Below are 26897 nucleotides of genomic sequence, written 5' to 3' on the forward strand. Positions count from 1 at the left end.
AAGCTAAAATCTTTCTGCGCATGCGCCGCATTGACGCATGCGCATAGGCGTTTTACTCGTGTGCGCAAGACATTTACGACTGCGCATATGCATCTGCGCAAGTGCAGAATACGTTTTCGCGTGCGCGTTTAATGTATGACGGACGGTATAAGCTAAAATTATCTAATTATCTATTTCAGTTAATGTTGATAATTGCGTTGTTCCTTAATCTTCAAATTGGATCCGGCTTATTATTTTTTGCAGACTGTAAGAGCAATTTTCTAAAAGTAAGCTTGAACTTTCGATTATGTCAAATAGAATTTCCGATGCTGGAGCTCCCAAAGGATCTAGAAAACGAAAGTATGTTTCGATGTCCATCAAACAAAAAACGAATTGCTACAAAAAATGAATAAAAGCATATCTTTTGTTTATCTAACCATTCCGAAATCTGTTTATCAATTTCACGCTGCTCTGCGCAGGGGCACGTCGCGGCGCGCAATGAACTAGAAGTTGATCTGTCAACACTATCGTTATCTTCAGGGCAGATGTTTTTATTTTAGTCGGCTTATAATTCCTTACTAAATGTAGTATTTAATTTCGATGTACTCCGTCTTTGATATGATTTAAATCAAATTCCTCGTCATTATAAATATCACGAATACAAATCACATAGTTTTCTGGTTGCAATTTTCTAATTTCGGCTATGAGTAAGGTAAGCTTTACGCATCCGCGCGTTAAAAGAAATGTTTAATAAAGTAAACAAATAAATATTAGGCTTCTTTTTTGGTAAATTTGGATACCCTTTAGATCATAAATTGCTCATTATTTTATAAATTACGGTTTCATATTTTTAGTTTTATAATTTCTGCATGCCATCTTACCAGATTTAAACTGATGATCTATAATCCGGAATCGCTGAAGTCCCGACGAGTCCGGATTAAAGACTTTTGACTGTATCAGATAAACGCATTAAAAATTTAGAATTCACTTTACATAGCGCCATGCAATCCGAAAATTAATCAACACTATTTCACACAACACACGATGAAACTTAATACAAAATAATTTTTCCAAATTTACCACCTTTTCGGATTAAAGAACTGTAATTCGTCCATTGATGTCACATGACATATCTCATGATCTCTCATTTCCCTCACACAAAATAATGTGTGATCGGAACTGAGTACTTCTCACATTATTACCGAAGTCCTAGGTAGTAACCTTTATTGCCTACAAAATGTCGCCAAACTACCTGTTGCCATATTCCAAAGATCAGCCACAATTATAATTAAAAATATAAGATAAAGAACATTATTTGAAAGAAGGAACGATTGGGTCCTTTTATCCTCTCACACAGTATGTAAAAATGGAAATGAAAATAGGTTGCCACATATTAAGAAATTCGCTAAGTGAACTAAATTTGGCGCAAACTGAATAAAAAGCGACAACATAAATTGTTGAATTTCTCCATAAATGTCGCACCAAATTTTACAAAATGTAATATTTAGGCATAATTTGAGTTGTAGAATCGAAATACATAAAAAAATTAGTATGTTATTTCAGAAAAAGCCTGATTTTGTGTCAAAATTCCTATGTTAGAATATTGCTATATATGAATATATAAGTAATACATATCTTAAGTCGCGATTTCGAGACATGAAGAACGCTATTTGAATTTCGTGAATCGGCCCAGTAGAACGGGAGATATAGAACTGTCTGTTTGGGGGGGCAGTGTACATGGATACCGAGTTTGGGCAATTCTTTGACTTGTTATTTTGGCTTTGTGTAGCAGTAATTCTAGCACCAAAAATTGCCGCTACACAGACAAAGAATTGCACAAAATCAGTATCCATGTACACATTGACCTATTTTCACTTAAAATCAAAGAATTGCACAAACTTGGCATTGCGCACTCCCTTGACTTTGTCCATGTACACATCGATATATTTTCATTTAAAAAGTCAAAGGAGCACCCAGTTCTAGGTAAAAGTATATTTACGGAACATTCAAGTGCTCAGGCTACAATAAATGTAGCAACAACTTCTCGATAATACAAGGGGTACCCTAAGTCTACTCTAACCAATTAGTACTATTTATTTCTCAGGTGTTGGCATAAATAACTGTTGTGTGTATTTTAATTATAATCTATTAAACCCAATCCTCAGAATTTCATTGATAAAACTTTTTCTAGTATTACTTAACACATTGTATCGCATTCCCTGCACTAGAGAGTTTTTGTTGATTTTATTTTTTTCATTATCCAAAAGATGTTTTGCTCTGTGAGATTTTGTGTGTGACATTTAAGATTAGGCAATTCCTTTTGCTATTTCTGTATGGTGATTATAAACTATTGTTGAAACTTAAATCCTTTTGTTTTGTCAATGAGGTTATGAGATTATTTTCATAGTTGACTGACCCCTTTTAAATTCAAAGCCTTATGTTATGTTTCTATTTTAAAACTATAATAATCTAGATATACTTTTTAAAAATTAAAAACTTTTATTGTCAAATATATTGATTATATATCCCTCCCCCCCCAAAAAAAAAGACTTGAAAAAAAGGTTTTTGCCAGCATTGAAGCTTTTTTTCATGACTGATTAAAAACCTATAAATTTCTTCATAGGGAAAGCAAAAGAGAGTGATTCTGAAGTTGTAAATGATAATGATGAGGAGGAAGAGGAAGATGAAAAAATGGTAATCTAAACCTTTTCTATAATATTTGTTGTGCATTGAATTGATAGCATTTTTTTAATATGTGTTAAATATATGTTTTTAATTTTTTAGGATGAATCTGAGGACAAGAGAGGTATGTTTTTTCCTTGGTATTTTTCTTTCTCTCTTTTATCATATAAATTAGCTATTCTTTAATTTTCTTCTTTTTAATTCTGTTAGATGGCCAATCATTTTGGCCTCTAGCAAATTGTTAAATATCTGACGCAAATATCTATCCTACCTTGTGCGTAACATTTCTGATGTGGTTTGTCCTTCCAAATTTGGATGTAATATTCCATGGGATGTAGTTGTTATCGGTAATTAATTTGACTCTCAATTTAATAATACTGCCATTGAATTTTAACACTAGACATAAACAAGGAAGACTCCAAAGATGTTGAAAAAGCAGAAAACAAGAAATCTGAGAGTGATTCTGAAGTGCAGAAAAATGCTCAGTGCAATGGAAGTGATTCTGAGGAAGGTTCCGGAAAAGTTGTGAATTCTCGTCTTTCACCTCCAAAACCAGAAACTGCTCCTGTTGTAGCTCCTCTTACAGTAGAGGATGTGATCAAACTGGACACTTCATCTATAATCAAAGCAAGTGACAATGATTCACTAATTGTGAATCCTGATGACACCCAGAGTGATATTGATTCCTCTGTGAATGAAAAAGATTCTGTCAACGATGAACCAGTGCAAGAGGAAAGTCAAGAAAATGCAGCACAATCAGATTCGAAGTCATCAGGGAGAGATGCCACCACAGAAGGAGATTCTGAAGAAAAGCACTCTCCCAAGGAAGAGTCAGTTGCTAAAGACGATGAATCAAATGCTAATAATGTTTCTTCAGAGAATGCTAACTCCACTGAAAAAACATCAGAATCATCTCCTGCAACCGACAAGCAAAAGAGGTTCGTTTTTTAATTCAGAATACATTTTTGTTTTGAAGCTGCCATTTGTTTTTATTTGTTTTTGATTCTGTAGCCTCCAAATGTTCCAAAATAATTTTAATGAAAAAAAGAAAAAAAAAAAAAAAAAAAAAAAAATCTTACTTGAAAAATGTTTCAAATCAGCATTTTTCGACTTTCAGAAATGGATTTATAGTTCTACGTAATTAAGATTTAAATATTTGAGCTGAGTTATGTACATATATCTATTTGCCAATTTGTAACATAAAACTTGGGATTTGGAGGCTTTTTTTTTAAAAAAAAAAATATGTATAGAATCACCTCCATCAGAATTTGGAAGGTAATTACTATGGAGGCACTGATAGAATCAGGTGGGAAGAGAATTACTGAAAGATGTTAAGATTTGTAGTAGTTTCATTAGAAATTTTCTAATTTATGAATTTCGGGGTAGTGGGTCAGTCTTGGGACGTTATGTAACTAGGCAGAGTGAGAAGCTGTTAAGTGGAAATTTTAAAAATAGTATATTTATTGTGTTATTTTCTAATTAAAAATACAGCATACATTTTCCAAGCTGTCTTACTGTTTGATAAAAAATTCATGTTCATGAAATTTAGTTGTAGGTTATGTTGCAATGCAATTAGTTCATTACATTATAAGTGAGAAATATTCTTGACCACATTGGCATAGAATGCCCTTCAAACACTTTATACAGAATGTCATTTAGGAGGGAAACATGGAAAGCATGTAATAAACTGGTATTTCATTTAACTAATTTCCTAGAATTTAATTGTTTTTATAGTAACTGATTAATGTATCATATGTGTCGGTTGTTTTCAGCTAGAATAACGTATTTCCGTTCAAACTGTTACATTTTTTGAAGAACAAGAACATGTATGTGTTCATCTTAAAGCAACTTTCTTTTTTCCTTGGTGTTACAGTTTTGTTTATGGTTTTCTCTCATGTTTCAAAATTTTAGGAAATATTTTGTGACAGACATGAGGATCCAATTTCATTTTTTAAGATGTTGATTATGAAATGACACTCAGAGAGTGGTTCTTATTTGGAAATGTCAAGATTAGAATTATGAAGAAATGGAACAATGTAGAACTTGTATTGGTTCTATCCCCATTTTTCTTACATCTCACCACATTTGCACACATTGTATTAAAGTTGTTGCTGTATACAACTATGTTGTTTTTTATATGCTTTTAGGATGTCTGTATATAGATGTATGCATCTGTATATGATTATATATATATGTCTTGACACCACAGTATATGTCAACAACCTAGCAAAAATGTTATTCTGACTTATTACAAGGTTTGAAACAAATACTTCAATCTGGAACTGCTATCTCGTCCATTTTTTTAAACTAGACTATTCTGTATAACTGGATGAGAATGGAAAACTACAAGGCAGCTGATTTTTAATGCATGGACTTCTTTGCATCTTCAAGTGGACACATGCAGTGATTTATAAACTTGAAAAGCTGGTAAAAATGTACATTTGATATAAAAAAGTGCAGATGTTCAGCTGGCATATATTATTGTTGTGTGTGTGTATTTAATTATGGCAAAGTACACAAGGACTATCTGCCTAAGGGGAGGGATGCCTTCGTGGAGGACTTTCTAAGGGAAACTGGCTCGTGTACGCGTTACACATGGGGAAAACCACGAAAACGCACATGCAGCCAGCCCGTTTGCGGGATTCGAACCTCGGACCGAACTACCAGTGTTCAGCGACTTAACCGCTCGGCCGCTGATGGGCCCCTGTCTGCACTTTGAAAACATGCATATTGAAGCTTTCCTTTCTTTTATTGTTTTGTATTCCATGTAAAGGGAGCAAGTGCATGACCAACATCTGTTACCTTTTGCCTTTGGATGTGTACCATGGCAGAAATTATGCAAATTGCTTATTTCATATATTTTGTTTGTAAAGTTAGATATCAAGACAAGCCATGGATTCCTGGTGTTTATCTTAGTATCTTTTCAATGAACCTAAGGTTGCATGGCTGCATAGGAAAGAGAAGGAGGAAACCTAATTTTGTAACTTGACTGCTATTTCTGCAAAGCACCCTGTTTTCAAGAAATAAATAATAAGTGAAACTGCAAATTATCTGTAATAAAGCTTGTACTATACTAAAAGAACTGCATTTTTGAAATCTCCAAATTTTACAGTAAAGGGTAATGTAGATGAATCAGTATTATCAAGGATGCTCATCAAATGGTCCTGAATTGATATTTAATGTTTATGAGAAGTTGTTGAAGATAATACAGGAAATTAAAACGGTTTCAAATGGAATTTAGAAAGCCCAAGAATAAAGCAGAAGCATTTGCCTCCGAGTTCAAACAGTGAAATCACATTAAGAAAATATAAATGTTCCTCTGCTAACAAGACTAATTCTTTTTAAAAGATGTCTTAGTTTCTGCAGCAATGCTAACAGTGTTGCATCAGCTTTGTTCATCATTCAGAACGAGTGGCATTTGTTCAGAGATTTGACAAAGGTCAGATTGAAGGCTGTTGTGGTAATCCCTCTGGCACACTCAACCGCACTTGCAGCTAAAAGAACTATCTTAATTTTATGCAGTACAGAATCATGAATGGCATGTTTATTGAGATTTTAAATTTGTTGCTACTGTAGTGACATAATAACAGTGTTATACTAAGTACAGTTGTGTTTTTGTAAGTAATATGATCAAAACAGAGGGGATTATTACAAGAAGGGGTTTGCTTTATGTTCTCTAAACATGGGTCTAAATCATGCCATATTAAGCTGATTCTTAGTTGTATTTATACTTCTTCCTCTATGTCTTAAATTTGAATTCATGAACGGTTTTGAAAACTTGATGGGAGGACAGTGCTTTTGCGTAGTTCTGTTAGCTGTTTTTTAGTTACCACAGAGAAAAATCAAGTAGGGAATACTTATTGTTTCCCCAAATCAAACAACAACTTAGCATGGAGAATTAAAATTTCATTTAACAGATAGTGAAAAGGAAAAATATAAGGCCTAGAGTTTTGTTGTGAAATGTTTGTCAGAAATTGTTGAAACAGCATGAAAAAAACTGAGATACAGAATATCTCTGAAACTACATATCCCCTACTTTTTATTAAATGACACATTGCAATGCACTGGTGGTGAACAACTGTTTTAAGATATTATCAATATTGAGAAGTGCTCCGAACGTATTAAAACTTCACAGTTTTGGTGGTGCTATGGATACAAAATGTAAGGGAAAGTGGAAAAATTGTATTCAAAATTTGTACATGCATTAATTTCACATAAAATAGCATCTCATTAAGCTTTGTACATGCATTAATTTCACATAAAATAACATCTCATTAAGCTAATTTCTCAACTTCAGATAAGAACCAATCTCACATTTGCATTGTCATTTTGTCGTCATCCCAAAAATATGTGATTGGATACTTCTTTCTCTGTTACAAAAATATTGTTGAGTAGTATTATAGAGGTGCCAGTTTTAGATTGAATGAAAAGTATTATAGAGGTGCCAGTTTTAGATTGAATGGAAAAAGTGGTGAAAAGTTGTTATTTAAATGCATATTAAAAAGGATTCTTCCCTCTTCTAATTTGTTTCCAGTAGTTCAAAGTGAACCGTTTTTGAATAGTTGTGCAGATATCTAGTTAATGGTTATATTAATTGGTTGTTTTTAATAACCAAGTTTTGTAATGGAAGTAATTGTAAAGTAAATCAGCAGATATTTAGTATCCTGCTCTAGTGGGTGAAGTTTGGTGATTAGGTACAAATTCTTTTCTCATAGACAGTGTATGAATATTGTTTCCATTAAGAATAATCCGTTATATTTTAATACTGTTCATCTATTTTGTGTAAAAACAGTCATGAAAATCAAGTAATTTACTGCAGTAAATATGATTTAATAAAAAGCTGGAGATGATGACTAAATTTTTTCCTCTCTTAACTTTTATAGCTTAAGTTCGTTTCAATGTAAGCTGTTTAAAAGTGAAAATTAAAAGTAACTGCATAAATTTTGCAATTTTTTTTAATGGAGGAATTTTAATTTAGAATATATTCCAAGAGGATAAATCATAGTTCTGTATTAAGAATAATTTTTTGTTCTGTTTGAAATATACCATTATTCCTAGAGTAATTTTATTTTTTGTGGATTTTTCAGCTCTGCAGATGTTGCAAAGAGTTCTGAAAAAGGTTAGTATATTATTATAACATTTTACTGTAGATATAAATTATGGTGTATAATTACCATGAAATTTTTTGCCAAGATGTGAGGTTATTTTAGTCTATATACATTAATTGGACACAAAATTATTTTTTGCGTCCAATTAATGTATTATAGACTAAAATTTTTTGATTGTAGTAGCAGGAAATGTGATAAGTCACCAAATATGGTATCCTTGTTAAAACTAAGTATGGAAATGCAATATTTGATCAGCAACTGATTTCTGGATCTACAAAATTGTATGTGGTGGCTCACATTAGTTTTCGGACACTTGTGTTTTTCAGTTTTATATCCAAAACCAGTTGCTAAATATTAGCGAAATTACTTTATACTATTGATCTTTTTTTTTTAAACTTGCTTATTTTCTAAATGTTTATGGTTAAAAAGGAAATTTATTTAAAAGTTGTGAAAAGAAACAACCACAAGCATTCGGATACCGAATGGATTCAACTTTTTTTTTTGTGATGTGTGTGTGTGTGTAGCAGTGTTAGCTTCTTCATTCTCTCTCCAAAATCACTCCATATCCGTTCGATAGGATTCAAGTCCAAAGAATATGGTGTAATTTTGGTATCTTACAGAACAGCTTCATAATAACCACAAGCTGACATTTGGGGCTTTACTTTTAAGATTGTTATACTGATAGAACTTAAATGCAATTTGCCTTCCAAGATTTTTTGAAAATGTTTCCAGGTTTCATTAAAAATATTTATATATACATTCTTGGACCCCCCCCCAAAAAAAATAGAAAACTATGCACCAAGAAGGAGTTATCTCTGAAAGGGACGAAAATCGGTGAAAGTTATGTGCATGTACAGAAAAACAAATGATTACAGTTTGCGAAAAATTGGATGATTTCTTGAAGTGATAGAGCTTCACAAAGTGAAGAAGTCAGTAACACGTTTGTCCACCTCTGACCCTTATGCAAGCAATTATTCGGCTTGGTATCGATTGATAGGTGTTGCGGATGTCCTCCTGAGGGATATCGTGCCAATTTCTGTCCAACTGATGTGTTAGATCGTCAACATCCCGAGCTGGTTGGAGGGCCCTGCCCATAATGCTCTAAATGTGCTCAATAGGAGAGAGATCCGACGACCTTGCTGGCCAAAGTAATGTTTGGCAAGCAGTAGAAACATGTGCAGTGTGAGAGCTGGGGGCATTATCTTGTTGAAATGTAAGCCCAGGGTGTCGTGACATAAAGGGCAACACAACGGGCCTTAGAAATTCGTCGACGTACCGCTGTGCTGTAAGGTTGCGATGGAGGACAACCAAAGGGGTCCTACTATGAAATGAAATGTCACTCCAGACCATCACTCCTGGTTGTTGGCTTGTCTGCCAGAAGACAGTCAGGTTGGTATCACATTGCAGTCTGGGGCGTCTCCAGACTCTCCTTCGCTGGTCATGGGGGCTCAGTTCAAGGTGAGACTCATCACTGAAGACTATTCTACTCCAGTCAGTGACATTCCAGTGCGAATGAGCATGACATCACTGCAAACGGGCTTGACGTTGTACAGTGGTCAATGGTAGTCTGCGCAAGGGCCGTCATGGCCTCAGCCCCCTTTCTGTGAGCTGTCTGTGAATGGTCCTTGTGGTCACTGAAGCACTAGTTGCATATACAATCGATGATAATGATGTATTTGGGGCTATGAGTGCTGCTCTGACGGTTGATGTCTTTACGTTCTGCCGTTTCTCTAGGCCTACCGCATCCTTCTTGACGCTGTGTGTGGCATTGGTTCACCCGTTCCTGCCAACATTGTTCTAATAGTGGCATTGTTCCTGCTCAAAGATCAAGCTATTCGCCGATAAGACCAACCGGCTTCTTTGAGCCCAACTACACAACCTCTCTCAAATTTTGACATCTGCGCATATCGTTAGTGCACCTGTATGTGAGGCATAGTTACTGTCTACCAGAGCACAAAGAATGAAATTCGTGAAGATTTTATTATCTGGAATCATAATTTCTCCTCTTAAATAGCGTGCTAGTTGCGCAGATCAGATGCAGTGTAGCGACAGCCATTCATTCATTGGCAGCCAAAATGTACAATTTTGCATTTTCCGTCAAAACCTGTATCCATATCAGTTTGTGTCCAATTTGCTTTATACCTTCTCGGTGCGTCTTGTTTTTTTTTTTTTTTTTTTTTTTTTTTTTTTTTTTGTCGAAGAGTGTATTTTATTCCATATTATTTTCAATAACACTAAATTTCTTATCCCAAGGGCAGCAAAACTTCTCCGAACCTCCCGTACATAACATTATGCAATACGTTTTTCAAATTAATTTCTTAATTCAAATTTTGCCACATATTAGTTTGCCTATCAGCCTCCAATATATTAAATTTCAACTTTTCTGCAAATATAACTGTTCCAATGCGATAAAACATTGCTTAGTATAAATTTTGTGAATGCCAGGCACTTTCCCTTGTGTTCTTATTGACAAAGAATTTCCTTCTTGCTGATCGCCCATTATACAATGGGTTGTAATGACTTTTCTAATGGTTTCAGGGTTAGCTTTTATTACAAACCATTATTCTAAATTCGCTGACTTTTACAGCACCAATTTTTCAGTGTTTGCTTTTTCATAAGGTAAATCTTCAATTATTTATTTTAGTTTGGAACGTGATCCAGCCTTCTGTGCATTTTGAATCTGCATTGTGTTTAATGCGTCAAAGATATTTAAACACTCTTTACCAAGGATTTTTTTAATATTTTAAATACTTTACCTTTAAAGCCATGAATCGATTTTTAAAGCACAACTTCTTGTTAATTTGTAGTGTTTTGCTCTGCTGACTTCAGATGAACCGCTAGTAATTTTTCTGAACAAGTAATAATTTCCAAATGCAGACGATTCTTGTAATATATTTTCATTAAAAAAAAGGGATGAAAGATAAGAAACAGTCTTTATAAAATATCTCAACAAAATTTTGGAAAGTCTGTATTATTATTTAAGTTATTGATGGAACATTTCTGGAGTAAATTATTTTCTTGCAAAGAATACTTTCACGATATTTATTTTTTGTAACAAGGAAGTCTTAAAATGGAGAAAAATAATATATTAATAAAACATTTAGTCTTTAATTCAATATTTAATACAAGATTTATGCAAATAAGTATGAAATAATACATGTCTGAAACAAATGTGAACCACTGTATATAATTGACTTGCAGTTTTTAAATATATCTTTTTAAAAACTAATACCCTGTTTGTCAAATTTTCTGAGAATCGATATAGTTTTAAATCCTTCATTTGCAGGTTAAATGGCTTCAGAAGAAACATACTCGTTTGTTTCTCAGGAGATACTGAATATTCATAGCTTAGCTTTTATGTTGAGTATACTAATGACTTGTAGAGGTAATTGCCATGAAGGGTTTCATTGCATTTATCATCAAAATATATGCCACTTTGCTGTAATTATTACCAGTAGACAAAGTTCATTCTTTAATGTCACAAACAGAAAGAAACAATTTTTCTGATTGTGGGAAATTTTTCTCATTTATACTTTTATATCAGAACAATTGTTTTAACTTATTAAAAGATTTTACCTCTCTTCTCAGTGCAGTATTTCATTGAATAAGTTGTTATATCTTCCAAAAAAGATATTTCCTTTTAGAAATTCAACTTACATGTGTTATTATTCTTTTTACATTCTGAAGTCTTTTCAAAGCTGATCCATTTTGAATTCACTGTGTGATGAGATTTGATTTCACCGTCTTTCTGTGTTCGCAAAATAAAAATCCAGAAATTCTTTTATAAATTCTGTCTTTTTATAGAACTTGAATTCACGAATACGAGCATAATTAATTATCGGGTGCATTTGAGATCCCCTAAAAACAGTTTTGAGATGATATTATATTGAGCACCACTAAAAAATTTCATGTCATCTGATTTGTTTCGTGGAAAATAAGAGGAAGTTGTGTATTTATTTTTGCAGAACAGTGAATTTCTATTTTATTCATATATAGTCACATTTTCTTCTGGAATGTCATGAAAGCTCTAAATCTTAAATATTGGCCTTATTTCTCGTGATTTCATTTCTTATCTCTCAGGTCTTAACAGTAAAGACTATTTAGTGCACATTACTTGTCCTCATTGCCTGCTCATGATGGTAATACAGTCAATGATTTTGACCCATAAATTCTTCATCCAAGGCAGTCTTTTTTTTTTTTCTTTTCAGGCCAGGCTTTAAAGTTTTCCCAATGATTTCTGTTCGGTCAATTTCCAGTTCATTGATTTTCCATATACAAGTGATTTTTGAATGGTTCATTTATTGCACTATCAACTATCTAGAGCTTTAATTCTTGCAGGAGTCATTGGTTGATCTATTTTTCTTTGAGAGGAATCCTCTCTTTTGTTTGGGAAGTGCTGGATAAGTATCTTAACTAGTATCAGACCCCTTTTCCACATTGCAAAACGAGATATAGAATTAAATAAACTCTTATTTTTCGTTGCTTGTGTACCAAACATTTTTGGTTACAAGAAATTAAATAATTGAAGTAAATTCATTCCTTCTTGGCCTGAGTGATGATTACAGGTGTGGCTTTCTTTCCATTCAGATAAATTGCAAAAATACGGGTAACATATGCACTTTGATAATTGGTGAATTGAATACAGATTGATGTCATTTGAGATCCTTGCCCATTCACAGTGCAGTTTCATCCATAGCAATCATGCTGGCAGAGATGGTGTTTTTAAAAGGCAATATCATTAATTAAGACTTAACTTCAAATGAACATTTAATGTTTTTGATATCTTCCAGCAAGAAGGCCACCAGAATTCTACCGTGTGCAAGTTTCTCTCGAAAGAAAGTCTGACATTACTTCATGCTAAATGTTCATGTTCCTCCCCCCCCATGATTAAAATGAAATTTCTGAGAGTGGCATACAAAACTTCGCAATTATTAAAATTGTCACCATATTGTGCATTTTAAATCACTTTTCCACCAATTAAGTAGACAGTATCTGACAGCTATAATATCCAGGCATTTGAAGTCTGTGCAACAAATGGTAAATTTAGATCTAATATAAGCATTTGTATTCCTTGGAATTCAATATCTGCTTCAAGTGTCTAAATTATATTCAAGTAGATATTATTAAATATTCTAGTTTTAATAAACTTGTAAACTTCAAAGTTGGTATGGATTTCTTTCAGGCTACTAAATGTTTAGAAATTAAGTTTCTTAGTTTGTTCAGAATTAAGAAATCAATATTAAATGTAAGGTAGTAAACAGAATGTATTCTTATAATAAGCTATAAACATTTCTTACAGATTCTTCAAAAAAGGCAGATTCGTCAACAAAAAAGAGTTCACGTTCTACTTCATCCTCTGGTATGACGTGTTACTTAAATTTGTAATTAATATTTTTACTTTTTTGCACATTTACTCAAATAAAATTTTTCTTCGGAAGCAAAATACCAAAAAGGTGTTAATGCAGGATGGCTTTTTTTGCTAGAGTACAACCAATCAGATCATGTTGCAGCTTTTCAAAAAAAAAAAAAAATCGCAGTAAAATCGCTGAGAAATACTCAAGCACGAGGACAAAAAGGGCTGCAGTTTTAGAAGAAATTAGTTTGAAAAATAAATCGTCAGTTATTGGTTGCATTAAAACAGTTCCATTCTGCCTCTCTACGGAAAGCAATAATACTCATGCAAAACTGTATCCAGTTGTTGTTTCTTTCTTTTTTTTTAAATTCAGTTCCTTCAGAAATTGTTGTTTACTTTCTGCCCCCACTTTAGAAGAGACTGAAATTCAAGCACAGCTAAATTATTAAAACTCTTAAAAGAAAGTGCAATTCTTCAGGATACTTGCTTAGCACTTAGTGCCACACCAGGCATTGACCAGGAATTATAGGCTTGAAGATTGATGATGCAGGCATTTGATGTGGTTGAACACATTGTTGGTATTTATTATAATCTTGGAAAGATCGTTAAAGGGAAGAAAATTGTAATTTCCATCAGCTGCATAATAATTGAAATAAGGAAAAATGTGAAATATGTATGTGCATACTTGTTATCTGTATAAAGAATTATTTAGCTAGAATCCTCAACCAATGGAACCCACTTCTTCCATTTTTTAAGCAAGAAGTAAATGCTTCTAAAATTAGGCTCTGTTGAATGTTATAAATTATCACAAGTAAATGGAAATGTAGTTATTACTTCTGTTGTTAAAAATAGGTGAGAAAAATTAAGTAATTTCTGCACTTGCAAGCAGTTTAATTGGCAATTCTCAAAATAGTTTTTTTAAAAAAATCCAATATAAACATAAAGCTCTCCCAAAATATATTTAAAAAAATCACTTGACAAGGGACATATTTTCCGATTATTGCAAGTTTATCTTGTGAAGAATGAATGTTTATGCTTTAGTCTTCGGAACTTCACAAAACTTTGTTTTTTTGTACGCTCCATTTTGCCATCATTAAATATTCTTAACACAATTCAACAGTGCAGAATTACATTAATTCATGTTTTGCAGTCAATGATTAGTGATCTGGTTGAAGTATTTAATGATTAGAGTATTCTGTTATTAGAATGTACAAGTAATAAAACTATTTTTTATATGTAAGTATTTTTGCATTATTTGAACTTAAGAAATAACTGAACTTTCAGATGTCAATTAGTTACTATTTTGCCGATGTCTGTTCATTATTAAAAAATAAATTTTCATTGTACATATTTTTATTATTTAAGAAATTCCTTTGTAGTTGAGAAAATTCTGATTTCTTAAAAAAATCACCTGATTTTTGAGTGTCTTAGGTTGGAAAGTATGCCTTTGTGTTACTGGTTTATTTTTCATTAAAGAGTTTGGATCCTCTTGCAAAGCATAGCCACTCTGGTTGGTATAAAAGTTTTTAGTGCTCCCAGCTAGCTGCTGTATCGATGCACTCTGGTTCATATTTCTGGAGACGGCGTAGTTGTTTGTATATAGCATCTATGCATCATGGTGGCACTCAAAGTACATGTCAAAATTCTTCTAATTTGTTTTTATGCACAAGGAAGGAGGGACGGAAGACCTTTCCTGGGTGTTCTCTATCAAAATTGGGGCAGAGCTTAACAGATAATGTATCTGGACAATCAGTGATCAATTTCTGATGTCCCATCCCACTTGTACCTGTCCCAAAGAATGTTTTTCAATTAGTGTTGACTGTATGAAAAATCAGTTATTATCGGTAGTCATTTATATCATTTCATTGTATGAATGTGGTTATATTAGTTTTTATGAAAACTGGAATTAATGCAGTGTGGTTGTTAAAAATTATTGGACACCTACATGGGATTTTTCCAAAAACAAGTTTTCATCAAATAATTCTTTTCATTGATATGTAGTATCATGTAAATACTGTTTTCAATGTGTTAAAAGAATTTGGGCTTCAGTATGTGCAATTTGCGGTCAAATCAAAACACAGTCGAGGCAAATACTGTTTTCATTCTCATCTTGAAGTCATTTGCAGCAATTATGAAGAAATATATTACTATTAGACTCATCAAAAACAAGTTTATTGATTCTGTCACCCTTGGGGTTGATGCTGCTCATAGCACAGGGCACATTCTATTGCTGAATCTGATAAAAAAATTTGTAACTATAATTCAGACTTGTATTCATTCAATATCAATTAAAGCATAATGAATATCTGAGTACCTATGCAATGTAAGTTTTGATTAGGAACTAGAATTTATATGTTGTTTTAAAATACAATTTTCTGTTATGTTTGAGAGATGTGGATATTCTTTTCATTCAATTCAATTTGTATATTTTAGGAGAGAATGTGAAACGAGTTTCAGCTAGCGGAAAAAATTTGTGGGTTAGTGGCTTAGCAGAGAAGACTAGAGCAAATGATCTGAAATCTCTCTTCAGCAAATTTGGAAAGGTAATAATTTTATTTAAAGTTTCCTCTTTGCCCTTCTTATTATTTTTTTAAATGAAAGCTTCAGAATAAATAAAAATACATTTTATAAATTTTATGTTTACAGGTATTAGGAGCAAAAATTGTGACAAATGCTCGAACCCCCGGAGCTCGTTGTTACGGCTTTATTACAATGAATACTAGTGAAGAAGCTCTTGTTTGTATTGAGAAGTTAAATCATACTGAACTTCATGGAAGAATTATAACTGTAGAAAAAGTAAGTGGTTTCTTTTTGCAGCAGTTATGGAGGAAGATATTACTATTTGATTACGTTTCTAACTTAAATAGCTTTAAGAACAAGTTTATTGGACCTACCACTTTTGAGTTTTAAGCTGCGTTCACAAAGTGTCAACGCTTTCCGCGTACGTTAGTTCACACCAGCGTGGCAACTTTCGCTTATAATCAGTCATAATAAGTTATCATATAGTCGCACTAGATGACACTTCATATCGGAAGCTCGGGGAAAACATGAAATTTTTGTCTGGTATTTTGACGTTTTACGAATACATTTTTTTAATTAAAATGGAATTTAATTTCTGCTTAATTTTACTTTTTGCTTTGTGTAAGAGAAGCAGAATGCAGTGGTTTATATTAATATGTGAGAGATCACTGCAGCAAGAAATGCTATTGAACGAAACAAAATTTCTTTTAATTACATTTAATTTGAAGTAACTGCATTTTATATAATACTCTTTTTTTTTTTTTTTTTTTTTTCTTTCTTTGAAAATTGAATTCCACAATTAGCAAATTTGCTAATTCTTATGCAAAAGCTTTTTAAATTAATGAAAAATTCTCATCAAGATTAAACCTGTCGAAAAGTGGTCATGCATGTTAAGAAAAACAAACATCAAACTATTAAAATGCGTAATATTCCATAAAATCAGCTACATACTAGCTAGCTTCTTTCTTGTATATATAACAGTTTTCTTAATTTTTTTTAAACAAATGGTTTACTCATCACCACTCGTTTTAAATTCAGATCTCACTAAATTTTTTAATTAGATGAAACAGCAATTTTATACCAATACCAGTATTGCTTTTGCTAGTCTCGTGTAGGCCAAATGTCAAAAGAAGGATAAATCACACAATGTCGAGTGAAAATTAGGTTTATATGAATGATAAATGAAATGAAAAATAAATGCAAGCTTCTTCCGTTGCCCCCCCCCAAATGTCATGATAGATAAAAAAAAAAGGTACCACTATTATCAAAGGTGCTAAAGGAGTATCTAAAAGGTTCGTACTATCATCAAAGGTAGGAAAAAGCAAGACCCAAACCTCCGCAATACAAGACCCTAGTAAAAGCTTTCTACTGAGCACGTAACCTTTGCACTAAGATATCTTACAGGTAAGTGTGGATTTCACACTTAACCTTCACGAAACTGAAGAAGCATTGGCTACTCTGAAATTAGCAATATTTTCTGTAAATATTTTTTTTTTTTTTAAATACCAACTCCATTACAACACCACTCCTGGTGAGGCTTGAATCCAAAATCTCAAGAAGCCAATGTTTTATCCACTAGGCAACAAGAGCAACCTTAAATTGATGTACATATATTTTAAAAGTTCAAAATCTGGAATTTCAAAATCCATCACTGTTTTCTCGCAACAATCTATTGCTTTAGATTGTTCTGTAAAAATTATGAACCATGTATCATTTATAGTTGATTATTAATGTTTATTACTGCTAATAAACTCGAGAATTTGCTTTAAATAATTTTTAAAGCTATTTATTGTATTAGCATATGCATTTTTTAATTATTATTTGAAATTTTTAGTAAGATTAGTTCATTTGACTTTTTTCCACCAAGAATTTTTGAAAGTGCAGTCATTTAAAAACCGTGGTATAAACTGGACATTTGAAACAAAATGCCTGAAACTGACGCGCCAAAAAGTTTGAAGTTAAATCGACTCGCGCGGTTTCCGGCCATCCAGCAAATGTCGCTCCTGATTGGTTAACGCTTTACGCGTGACCGCGTTGATTTGAACGCAGCTTAATGCTTCGATTGATGTTGCTTGTAGCATGGGACACAATCTTAATAATTATTTTTGGAAGACAAGTGTACTTGTGAATGTCATGTAAATAACATGCAAAGTTTTAAGATGTAGCATTGTTTTTGAAAGGTTTGTAAAATATAGCATACTAGATAATGTATTTTCTATGTGATTATTTTCCCACTAGTTACAATGCGCACTGCCTTTTCTTTCGTTGTCAGAACTTTATCACATGCATTAATTTTTCAGTTTTTCTGACATTCATAATTCACGTTTATATGTAAGGAAGACCTTCATTCAACAGTGTGAAATTTGCTTGTTTTGAGTTGCTCTAAATATGATCTTACAAATATTACACGTAACATTATCTGAATTTTGATTATAGCAAATCACGCAAGGTGTATGTCTTAAGTGGCAGATGGAGGTCTAATTGCTCATGTGCATATTACACACACAAGCCTGATGAGTGGTTGAATGGTTAAAACTGCTGAATACTGGTAGTTCCAGACTAGCCAAATGGGCTGGCTGTATGGTTTATTTCATAGTTTCTCCCATTAGTAATGTCAGTGGTCTATTTTTCTTAAAAAGTTGTTTACAAAGCTATCCCTCCGCACAGACGGGTTTTCCTTTACATACTTTACCATACTTATATAATGCAATTCATGTTGCACTTTGGGTAAACACAAAACTTAGTGCAGCTAATGCATTCACCATCACTTAGAGTGCTGAGCTGTAAAAAAAACCGTAGGTAAAATTTTTCCTTGTTTGAGCTCTTTACACATCAAATTCATATTACTAAAGTTTTTTTTCCCTGTATTTATTCATGAATATCTTTCTGTAGCAATGTTCTAGGTGAAGTTGCATCACTGTGCAATGTAATTTCATTGGTATTTCTTTACTTTAATGCTCTTTCTTAACGGAGTTTGCTTCATCTGTAATAACATCTACATCTGGTTGAAGAATAAATATAGAAATACTGAAATTATCACTGTTCTGTGTAATAGATTTGATTAACATTAGTTTTTGTATGCTTATTCAGCAGTCTTAAGAGGGCTTTGGTATGATTGTGTGAGTATATATATTGGATTCTCATCCGGTGGTACGCAAAGAAGAAAAGTATTTTTAACAATTAAATTCATAAATTAAAACTCCAACATCCTGATTGAGTTTTTCCTCTAATACTTATAAATTTATGCAATCTGAGCTTTGTTCAAGAGTGGTGGTATATCGTATACTTTTTTGCAATGGTTACTACTGTTCTGTTTCTTTCAACATTTAGTAAACTATTTAAGAAAATACTTGCATATTAATTAATGCAAAAGCACTTGTGTAATAAACTTGAGAATTTTCCTTTAAATAATTTCCTTTAATAATATAAGAATTTTCCTTTAAATTTTTTTAATAAGCTGTTGATTTTATTATTTTAGCTATTATTATTATTTATTTAAAGCTATTATTCGAAGTTCGGCAGTTTTTTACAAAGAAAAAAAGAGTGGTATGAGCCATAATTTAGTTCACTGGCAAAAATTTACTTACTACACATATATATATTCTATATGTGTAGTAAGTAATTACTTACTACACATACATTCATAATACAATACAACAATTATGATCCAAAGGGTATCAAAATTTACAAAAAAAAAGCTTAATATTTATTTGTTTACTTTATTAAACATTTCTAAATAGTTATTTATCGTAAAAATTAATCAATAATTCTACTTACATACTGGTTTTTCTTTCTTTGGTGGAAATTTTGTAGCATTCGCTTTGATTCATGATAATTGTTCCTTTACTAAATTTTACAATAGTTTCTTCCATTGCTGGCTAATTTCTCAAGCTCAGATTTTAAAACTAAGTTTAACCCTTTGCGGCACAATGTGTCTGATCTGGACACACCTAAAAATTTCCTTCTGTATGGACAGAAAAATTGAATGAAAAAGGATTTATAGGTTACTCTGAACCTTCTTTATTTATAGTAGATGGCAGCTCAACACAAACCAGTCCATATATTTTAGCCATGTTTAGTTTTTTAAAACCCTAATTTTTCAAAGAAATCTTCCAGATTTTTTTGGGGGGTATAAAAGGAATTGTTTGAAAAAAAATTTATATGCTATTTTTTTGGCTGTGTGCTAATCTCCTTTTTCTATATTAGTTTTAAATTTTGCTTTGAAATCTTGCCTAAAATGAAACGGTGAACCCTAGTTGGGCCAGACCAGGCTCACCAATAATCTAGGTCAACTGAGAGTCTGGATTCTTTGTTTCTCTGCATTTAAATGGTAAGTTCATTGACAACAATGCTCGTTTCAGCACTCTTTTAGAAGCTCTATTCAATCAGTGTGCCCAATTTGGGCACACTGGCAGAATTCAAAGTACAGTGCTATCTTTACAAAATTTTACTTGTATACTCCTCTAGGCCTAATTAGACTGCCTAGCTTTTTTTTTTTTTTTTTTAAATCAAAACTCCAACTTTAAAAGGTAGCGTGCCAGAAAGGGTTAAGGCAAAAAATATCGGGATTTTTCTGTAAATTCGAACTTGAAATGCAACAAAACGCACACGTGCAAAAATGGCGGCATTCCTTAATCGAAGAATTGTCATGCACATGAGTGCCAGAGTTTCATACATTCTAAAAATTTGGCTACTTCTATTAAGATGGTTGCGATAATACACAAGTGCCAAGAAATAACTCGATAGTATATTTGAACATTCCATTCTGTAATTTTTGGTGTATGTGAAATTTGATTTTCCCTAAGAGTAATGGATATACAGTAAGACCCCGCTTAATGCGGGGGATACGTTCCATCAAAGTAGAGCGTAATGCGAAACAGCGCTAAACGAGGCTATCTTTACATGTAAATATTGGGGTTAGGGTAAGATGGCTAAGAAATTGGTTAGGTATTAAATTTAAAAAGTATGTTTTTTTAATAAAAATAAAACCAAACATTTATTTCTTAAAGCCCAAATTAATACCACATTATTATTTCTTGCAGAAATAAAAACAAAATATAAACAACAAAACGAATATTCTTAAAAAAAAAAAAAAACAAATAAAATTCTAAGTCAGTCATATTTAGTTAGCCTTCCGCGTTTCCGGTGTTCTGCTTTTTGTGACAAAAGCATCTAATGTTGTTTGCCTTTTTCTTTTGCGTTGTTCTCTTAAAAGTTCTTCATAAACGGATAGAGCATCTCTAACACCACGCCTTACTTTTGAGCTCCTGTCAAAATTCGGATCATTTTCAATGAATTGATCCATTATTTCAGTTATGGTAGACAAACTCCTTTTTACAAACGCCATCGAAAGTTCTTTTTGCTCTTCTTCTGAATCACTGCTGTGAACATTTTTGTTTTCTTCTTGTTCAGTTAATTCCTTGAGCTCATCATTGAGCAGTTTGGTGGTAGACTAGCCGCTGCTTCTTGAATTATTTCTTCGACGTCTTCCACATTTACCCCTTCAAAATATGTCTGTACAATACCGCACCAAACAAGAAATACGAGTACACTCTTTCGGATATGTATTTGAAACCTATTGCTGCATACTATTTCGGGGAATCCCCGTATGCTGCGAGCGATTTCGTGGAATCCCTGGGTTGAAATAAAAGAGCGCTAAACGAAACAGCGTTAAGCAGGGTCTTACTGTATATCCGCAAGTTCAGATTCAGATACCAAAACCACAGGTAATGCTGAAGATTTTTTTCAATTAATTATCAGAAGCAGAACTTGAAATAATGGCCTTGTAAATATTACCACTTGTAATATTAAAGAATGTTAGTTACATTGTAAAATATTCATGCATTCAAATAACTAACATTAAGTTTTTAGCTCATGAAATACATTTTTTAGCTTTTCTTTTTGTGATTCGTGATTTTTTTTTAAATCCTTGTAGACAACGAAAGAACCTTCCGGCACAATAAAAAGGGGTGAGCTGAGGAAAAAAGGCACTTCTCAGAAAGCAAGTACTGGGAAATCTGAAGCAAAAGAAAAAACGGAAGGTACTTAATTTTGCCAAATATTTACCTTTTAGCATATTTTTCTTCTTTTGTTTATGCATTAATATATCCAGATTTGTGAAAGATTGATTCCTCTTGAAGATTAAAATACAAAATTTTTCTATTAGCTATAATTTTGTAATTTTTATAAATAAAATAATTTGTTAAATAGTAATTATTTATTAAGTAGAGATTTATTTATAGAAATACAAGTCATGTGCTTATAACATTAATTTTTTGAATTGATCAGTTTGTAATCAAGCATTATATTGTTTAGAAAGTTAAATTTTTTCCCAGTGTGTCAGTCAAATTAGATTTTCGAGTATTTGTTTATTAGGTATGTACCAAATGATATATGTATGCTCATGTCTTCCCAAAATAGCAGTCAAATTTCATTTTCCAATAACCCATGGCAGATATAACTAATATGAAAAAAATAGCTTGATCAGTCAAATTTTGATCTTTTAGACTGGAATGATAATGTACAGTACAAAGTCCGTAATCCGGACTTGTCGGGACTTGGCCGATTCCGGATTTAGATCATCAATTTAAATCTGGTAAGATAGCATGCAGAAATTATACAATTAAAAATATGAAATAAAGAACAATTATGATCTAAAGGGTATCAAAATTTACACAAAAAAAGCTTAATATTTGTTTACTTTATTAAACATTTCTTTCAATATAAGTTGTTTAAGATGCTTCCACAAAAAATTCAAAAGGTTCCTTTTTCTTGTGTCATATATAGTAGATTTTCCAATGCCATACTTCTCGCATAATTTTGAGACGGATAGGCCTTTAACCATTTTTTCCAGCAATTCCACTTTTTGTTTAATGGGCATCGAAACATGCTTTCACTTTGTAGATCCTTTGGCAGCTCTAGAATTGGAAACTCTTTTTGACATAATCGAAAGCTCAAGCATAATTTTTATAAAATTGTTCCAACAGTTGGCAAAAAATAATAAGCCGGATCCAATTAGAAGATTTAGGAACAGCGCAATCTGCAACATTAACTGGAATGCCTTAGATAATTTTAGTCTAGCTGATACCGTCTGTTATACGTTAAACGCGCATTCATAATGTGTTTACGCATGCGCATAAATTTTGTAGCTTTGAGGTCCGGATTACAGACTTTGTACTGTATATAAAATCTGTGCATCATCTCTAGCTGTCTGAAAAAGAACATCCAAATTTGATAGCTGAAATGGATGAAAGCTTGCATATTAAATATAAAAATGAAGGATCTATTGTACTTGCCCCAGGATTAATGAATGCTTTCGTTGAATACCTAATCATTTAAATGAAGTAGCCATAATCATATTCTTGAAAATGTATTGTCAAGCAGTTTGGTGGTAGAGGAAGAGATCTCTTTTATCTGTTCCCTGGGTGTTTTACATCAAAATTGGGGCTGAACTCTCATTCTCAGAATGTAAAAGGGGGACCCTCTGATGCATCTTAGGCAGTGTTCTGAATGATGAAGTGGCTAAGTGATCATCAAGTTCAGACTTTCCTAATGAATGCTTAACTAGCAGTGTTTAGTTATAGCATGCATGTATGTAAATATTTCATTTTCGTATCAACATCTACACTGGTCATCAAAATTTTAAAGGTTAATGATAATAAATATGGCTCTGTAAGAGCTTTCTGAGAGTTATCAGTATTCAGTAGTTATGGCTCAAGGGCAGCATTTAAGTGAAGGATCTCTCAAAGTGTCATATCAGGGGATTAGAACCACATTTTTAAACACTCGATCAGTTGATGGGCGACCAAGTGCAGCAACTGCATCAGAAGACCATTTTCTATCATATGCTCGAATAAACCGTAAAGTGACTATAAGAGCTTTAGACTGCCACAGAATTAGCCGTTCTAATGCTGCACAAAGGCGTAACGAGGTTGAACTCTATATGAGAAAAACCAATGGTTTGTGTCCCACTCACTCCATCTTCCAAGGACATCCATTTAAAACCAGTGCTATCATCGTGCAATTCAGCCGAAAAGACTCGCCCCAAGTATTGTTTACTGATGAGTTCGGATATAGTCTGAATGGTGATACTAGACATTTTAATTTCGAGAGAGGAAGGATCATGCAATTTGCCATCCCTTATGTGTGAAATATCCTGTTTCCATAACCATGATTTAATGGTTTGGGGAGGAATCGTGACAAACGCCTGCACCAAGCTGCATATATTTCATAAATGTTCTGTAGCCGCTCGTAGATAGAACGTATCATCCGAATGGATTAGCCACCATACTCACGACAACCCAATTGAGCATGTGTGGGATGCCTTAAGACACCAAATTTCAGCATGCAAAATTCCTCCTTGTACCCTCCAAGAACTGAAAAGTACACTTTTAGAAGTGTGCCATGCCAGGACTTAATCAGCACTTTGGTAAGTCTGAGGTATGCATATCTGTCCGAGGTGGCCAAACAACTGTATTAAAGAGAAAAAAAAAATTCCACAAGAGGTCCTAATTTTTCCATTTTCCAATTTTCATAAATTTGGTTTTAATTTCAATATTTTATGAATAATCAACTGCCAAGCACTGTAATTTATGTTGTGCAAATTTCTATTAATAATTTTTCGTGAAGTATCTGTTGCATTTTATTTCTGTCATTATTCTTTAATTTTGTTGACCAGCATATTGGGCTTCATTTAGTTTCAGTTTAGAAGGCTACCTGGGTTAATAATTTCTATATTAAAAATTTGGCATTGATAGCTGGATTTTTTTATTAATGCTGTGTTATTTGTAATGCACAAAGATTTCATTAAAATATTTTCTGATAGTTTTGATTTTGTTTTGTATTTATGAGAACAGAAGACGAAAGGAGATAGTCATCCTTTTAATAATGAAGTTTTAGATTTATTGCTTTTGGTAGCATGAATTTGGTTCATTAAACACCATCTTCAACTGCATTCAGAGTGATATATAAATTCGTGTTGTGCTGTGTTTTCTATTTCTTGAAAGGAAGAAAGTAGTAGATATGATGGCAAATACAGTACAAAGTCTCTAATCTGGACGTCCATTATCCGGAATTATTTATAATCCGGACCTCAAAGCCACAAACTTATGCATGCGATGCTTAACTTATGCTTCCGATAGTGAAGAAAGTAACAGAGAACGTTATTGAAAATGAAAAAATTTCGATTGACAAGTTGGTGGGTATTCGACACAGCAATTACAGGACTTGAACAGTGGAACTTTCTAACTGAACAAGAAATTATGTCTGTTTATAAACTTAAAGAGAAAGTATTAGCACACAAAAAAAGTGACTTAAACAACTTACATGGAAAGAAATGTTTAATGAGGTAAACAAATAAATATTCTGCTTTTTTTTTTTTTTTTTTTAATTTTGATACCCTTTAGATCATAATTGCTCTTTATTTCATAAATTAAGTTTTCATATGTTTAATTTTATAATTTCTGCATGCCATCTTACCAGATTTAAATTGATGATTTATAATGTGGAAAAAACCCTAACCCGGAATCGGCGAAGTCCCGACGAGTGTGGATTACGGACTTTGTACTGTATATTAAAACCCTAAAAGTTTATAAAAAGTAATATTGGGGAAGTGCTATTAGCAGTCACAGTGGTTAACAGCTTAGCTCTCTGAGTGGCATGACCATCTTTATCTGGTCATGAGATGTTTTGTCACTTAGTATATATTAGTTTAAAATGTTTTGCTTCCTTATTACTTTCTGTAATGATGTAAATACCATCTTTAATGGATGCAAGTTTATTGAAATGGAGACTGAAATAAGTAATTATACAAATTTAGCTAGTAAATGCTATTTAAATACAGGTTTTCGTGAGCAAATTAAGAAAAGCCGTAAATTTAGCTAATAAATGATATTTAAATACAGGTCTTTGTGAGCAAATTAAAAAAAGCTGTGCCACTCAGAGGGTTATTACATTCCTTTTTGTATGCCATAGGAAGTCATTTTTCACCTAACCTTTACTGGTCTTTGATATATTGTATTCAAATCAAAATATAGGCATTCCATTTTTCTTGCATTATAATTTTGAGAGGGGCTAAATTATAGTATTTGACAGGGAGAAAATATTTTACTTAAATCAAGCCATATATAGCATCTTGTATTGCAAAAATTGATTCAAAGTGTTTTTTTTTTTTGGTAATTCATTAATGAAGATTTTGATTAATTAAATCACAAAATGAAAATTTTATTTTATGCAAATAGGTGAGACAAAAGAAACAGCTGAAAATGCAGAATCTGCAGAGACCGCTGAAGAAAAGGAGAAGGGTGAAAAGCAAAAGTCTGCTGAAAAATCTGATGACAAAGATGTTGATGTAAAAAGCAAAGATGGCACAGAAGAAACTAAAGAAGGTACATGTTTTTGGTGTTAACTATTTGTTGCATGCATATGAGTTTGCAGTAGATTGAATGCACACAGATTCGATTACACAGGTTGATAAAATTTGTTTTGTCAAAAGAAACACTTCAGAGTTCTGGAAATTTTCCAGAGAAATAATCATACATGTGTTCACAATATCACAGAGTACAATCAGTAGGTACACCTCAAACTACTAAGAATGTTAAAGACCATGCAATGCAAAGCACTTTTAAAAAGTGAAGCTTTCATTACTCCGAAGTCACTCAGAACTAGCTATTATGACAAAGGGCAGATGCTGTCTCTGGCCTTGTATAATTTTCACCTGACCGCTAAGATATTTCTAGTACTTTATGCTTCTCGAAATCCCTCAAAGGCAGATGAGGGCCAAATTACGGGTGCAGCTACACAGAACTTAAATTACAGTTGTTATTCAATTAATATGCCTACTATGGTGATACAGGGTCTGAACCCAAAAAGTTGCCAAGTTTGGTGACTTTGGGCGATTTTTTGCCACAAAAATTAGTTGAGCTTGCTGATATCTCACCAAATCAGCGAGTACTCAATATTAAGTAGACTTGCCCCTGTATTAATTTTCTCGCAATCTTCCTCCTTTAGATTTTCATGTTAACATTATACAAAAGAAATACAAGTTACACATAGAATTACACGAAAATCATCACCATACAGATACTAAAGCATATACAAGGTGTGGCAATTAATTTCCAAGACTGCTCTAATAACACCAGAAGAGATGATGTGAAAACGTAACATTTTAATATGTTTTGAAGTAATCCCCCATCTAGCATAATACACTTCTGTTCTCAGCTGTATAAGTTGTGGAAACAACTTTTAAAGTCCTCTTT

At 32.7% G+C, this 26897-nt stretch overlaps 1 protein-coding gene across 2 annotated transcripts in view; it reads left to right on the forward strand.

Annotated features, from left to right (window-relative positions):
• Positions 1 to 26897, forward strand: part of LOC118204497 (uncharacterized) — a 54332-nt gene that overhangs the window by 20161 nt on the left and 7274 nt on the right. The window contains exons 3-11 of one of the 2 annotated variants that reach the window (XM_085816130.1): positions 2603 to 2673; positions 2764 to 2785; positions 3062 to 3599; positions 7749 to 7780; positions 13069 to 13128; positions 15556 to 15665; positions 15769 to 15918; positions 21578 to 21683; positions 25881 to 26027. In XM_085816130.1, coding sequence (XP_085672256.1) covers positions 2603 to 2673; positions 2764 to 2785; positions 3062 to 3599; positions 7749 to 7780; positions 13069 to 13128; positions 15556 to 15665; positions 15769 to 15918; positions 21578 to 21683; positions 25881 to 26027 — 1236 coding nt within the window. The remainder of the gene's footprint in view (positions 1 to 2602; positions 2674 to 2763; positions 2786 to 3061; positions 3600 to 7748; positions 7781 to 13068; positions 13129 to 15555; positions 15666 to 15768; positions 15919 to 21577; positions 21684 to 25880; positions 26028 to 26897) is intronic. The other variant, XM_085816131.1, reaches the window with a different exon arrangement.

The sequence above is a fragment of the Stegodyphus dumicola genome, chromosome 4 (assembly GCF_044657685.1).
Source record: "Stegodyphus dumicola isolate Sdum_Otavi_A_Nest chromosome 4, ASM4465768v1".
NCBI lineage: Eukaryota > Metazoa > Arthropoda > Arachnida > Araneae > Eresidae > Stegodyphus > Stegodyphus dumicola.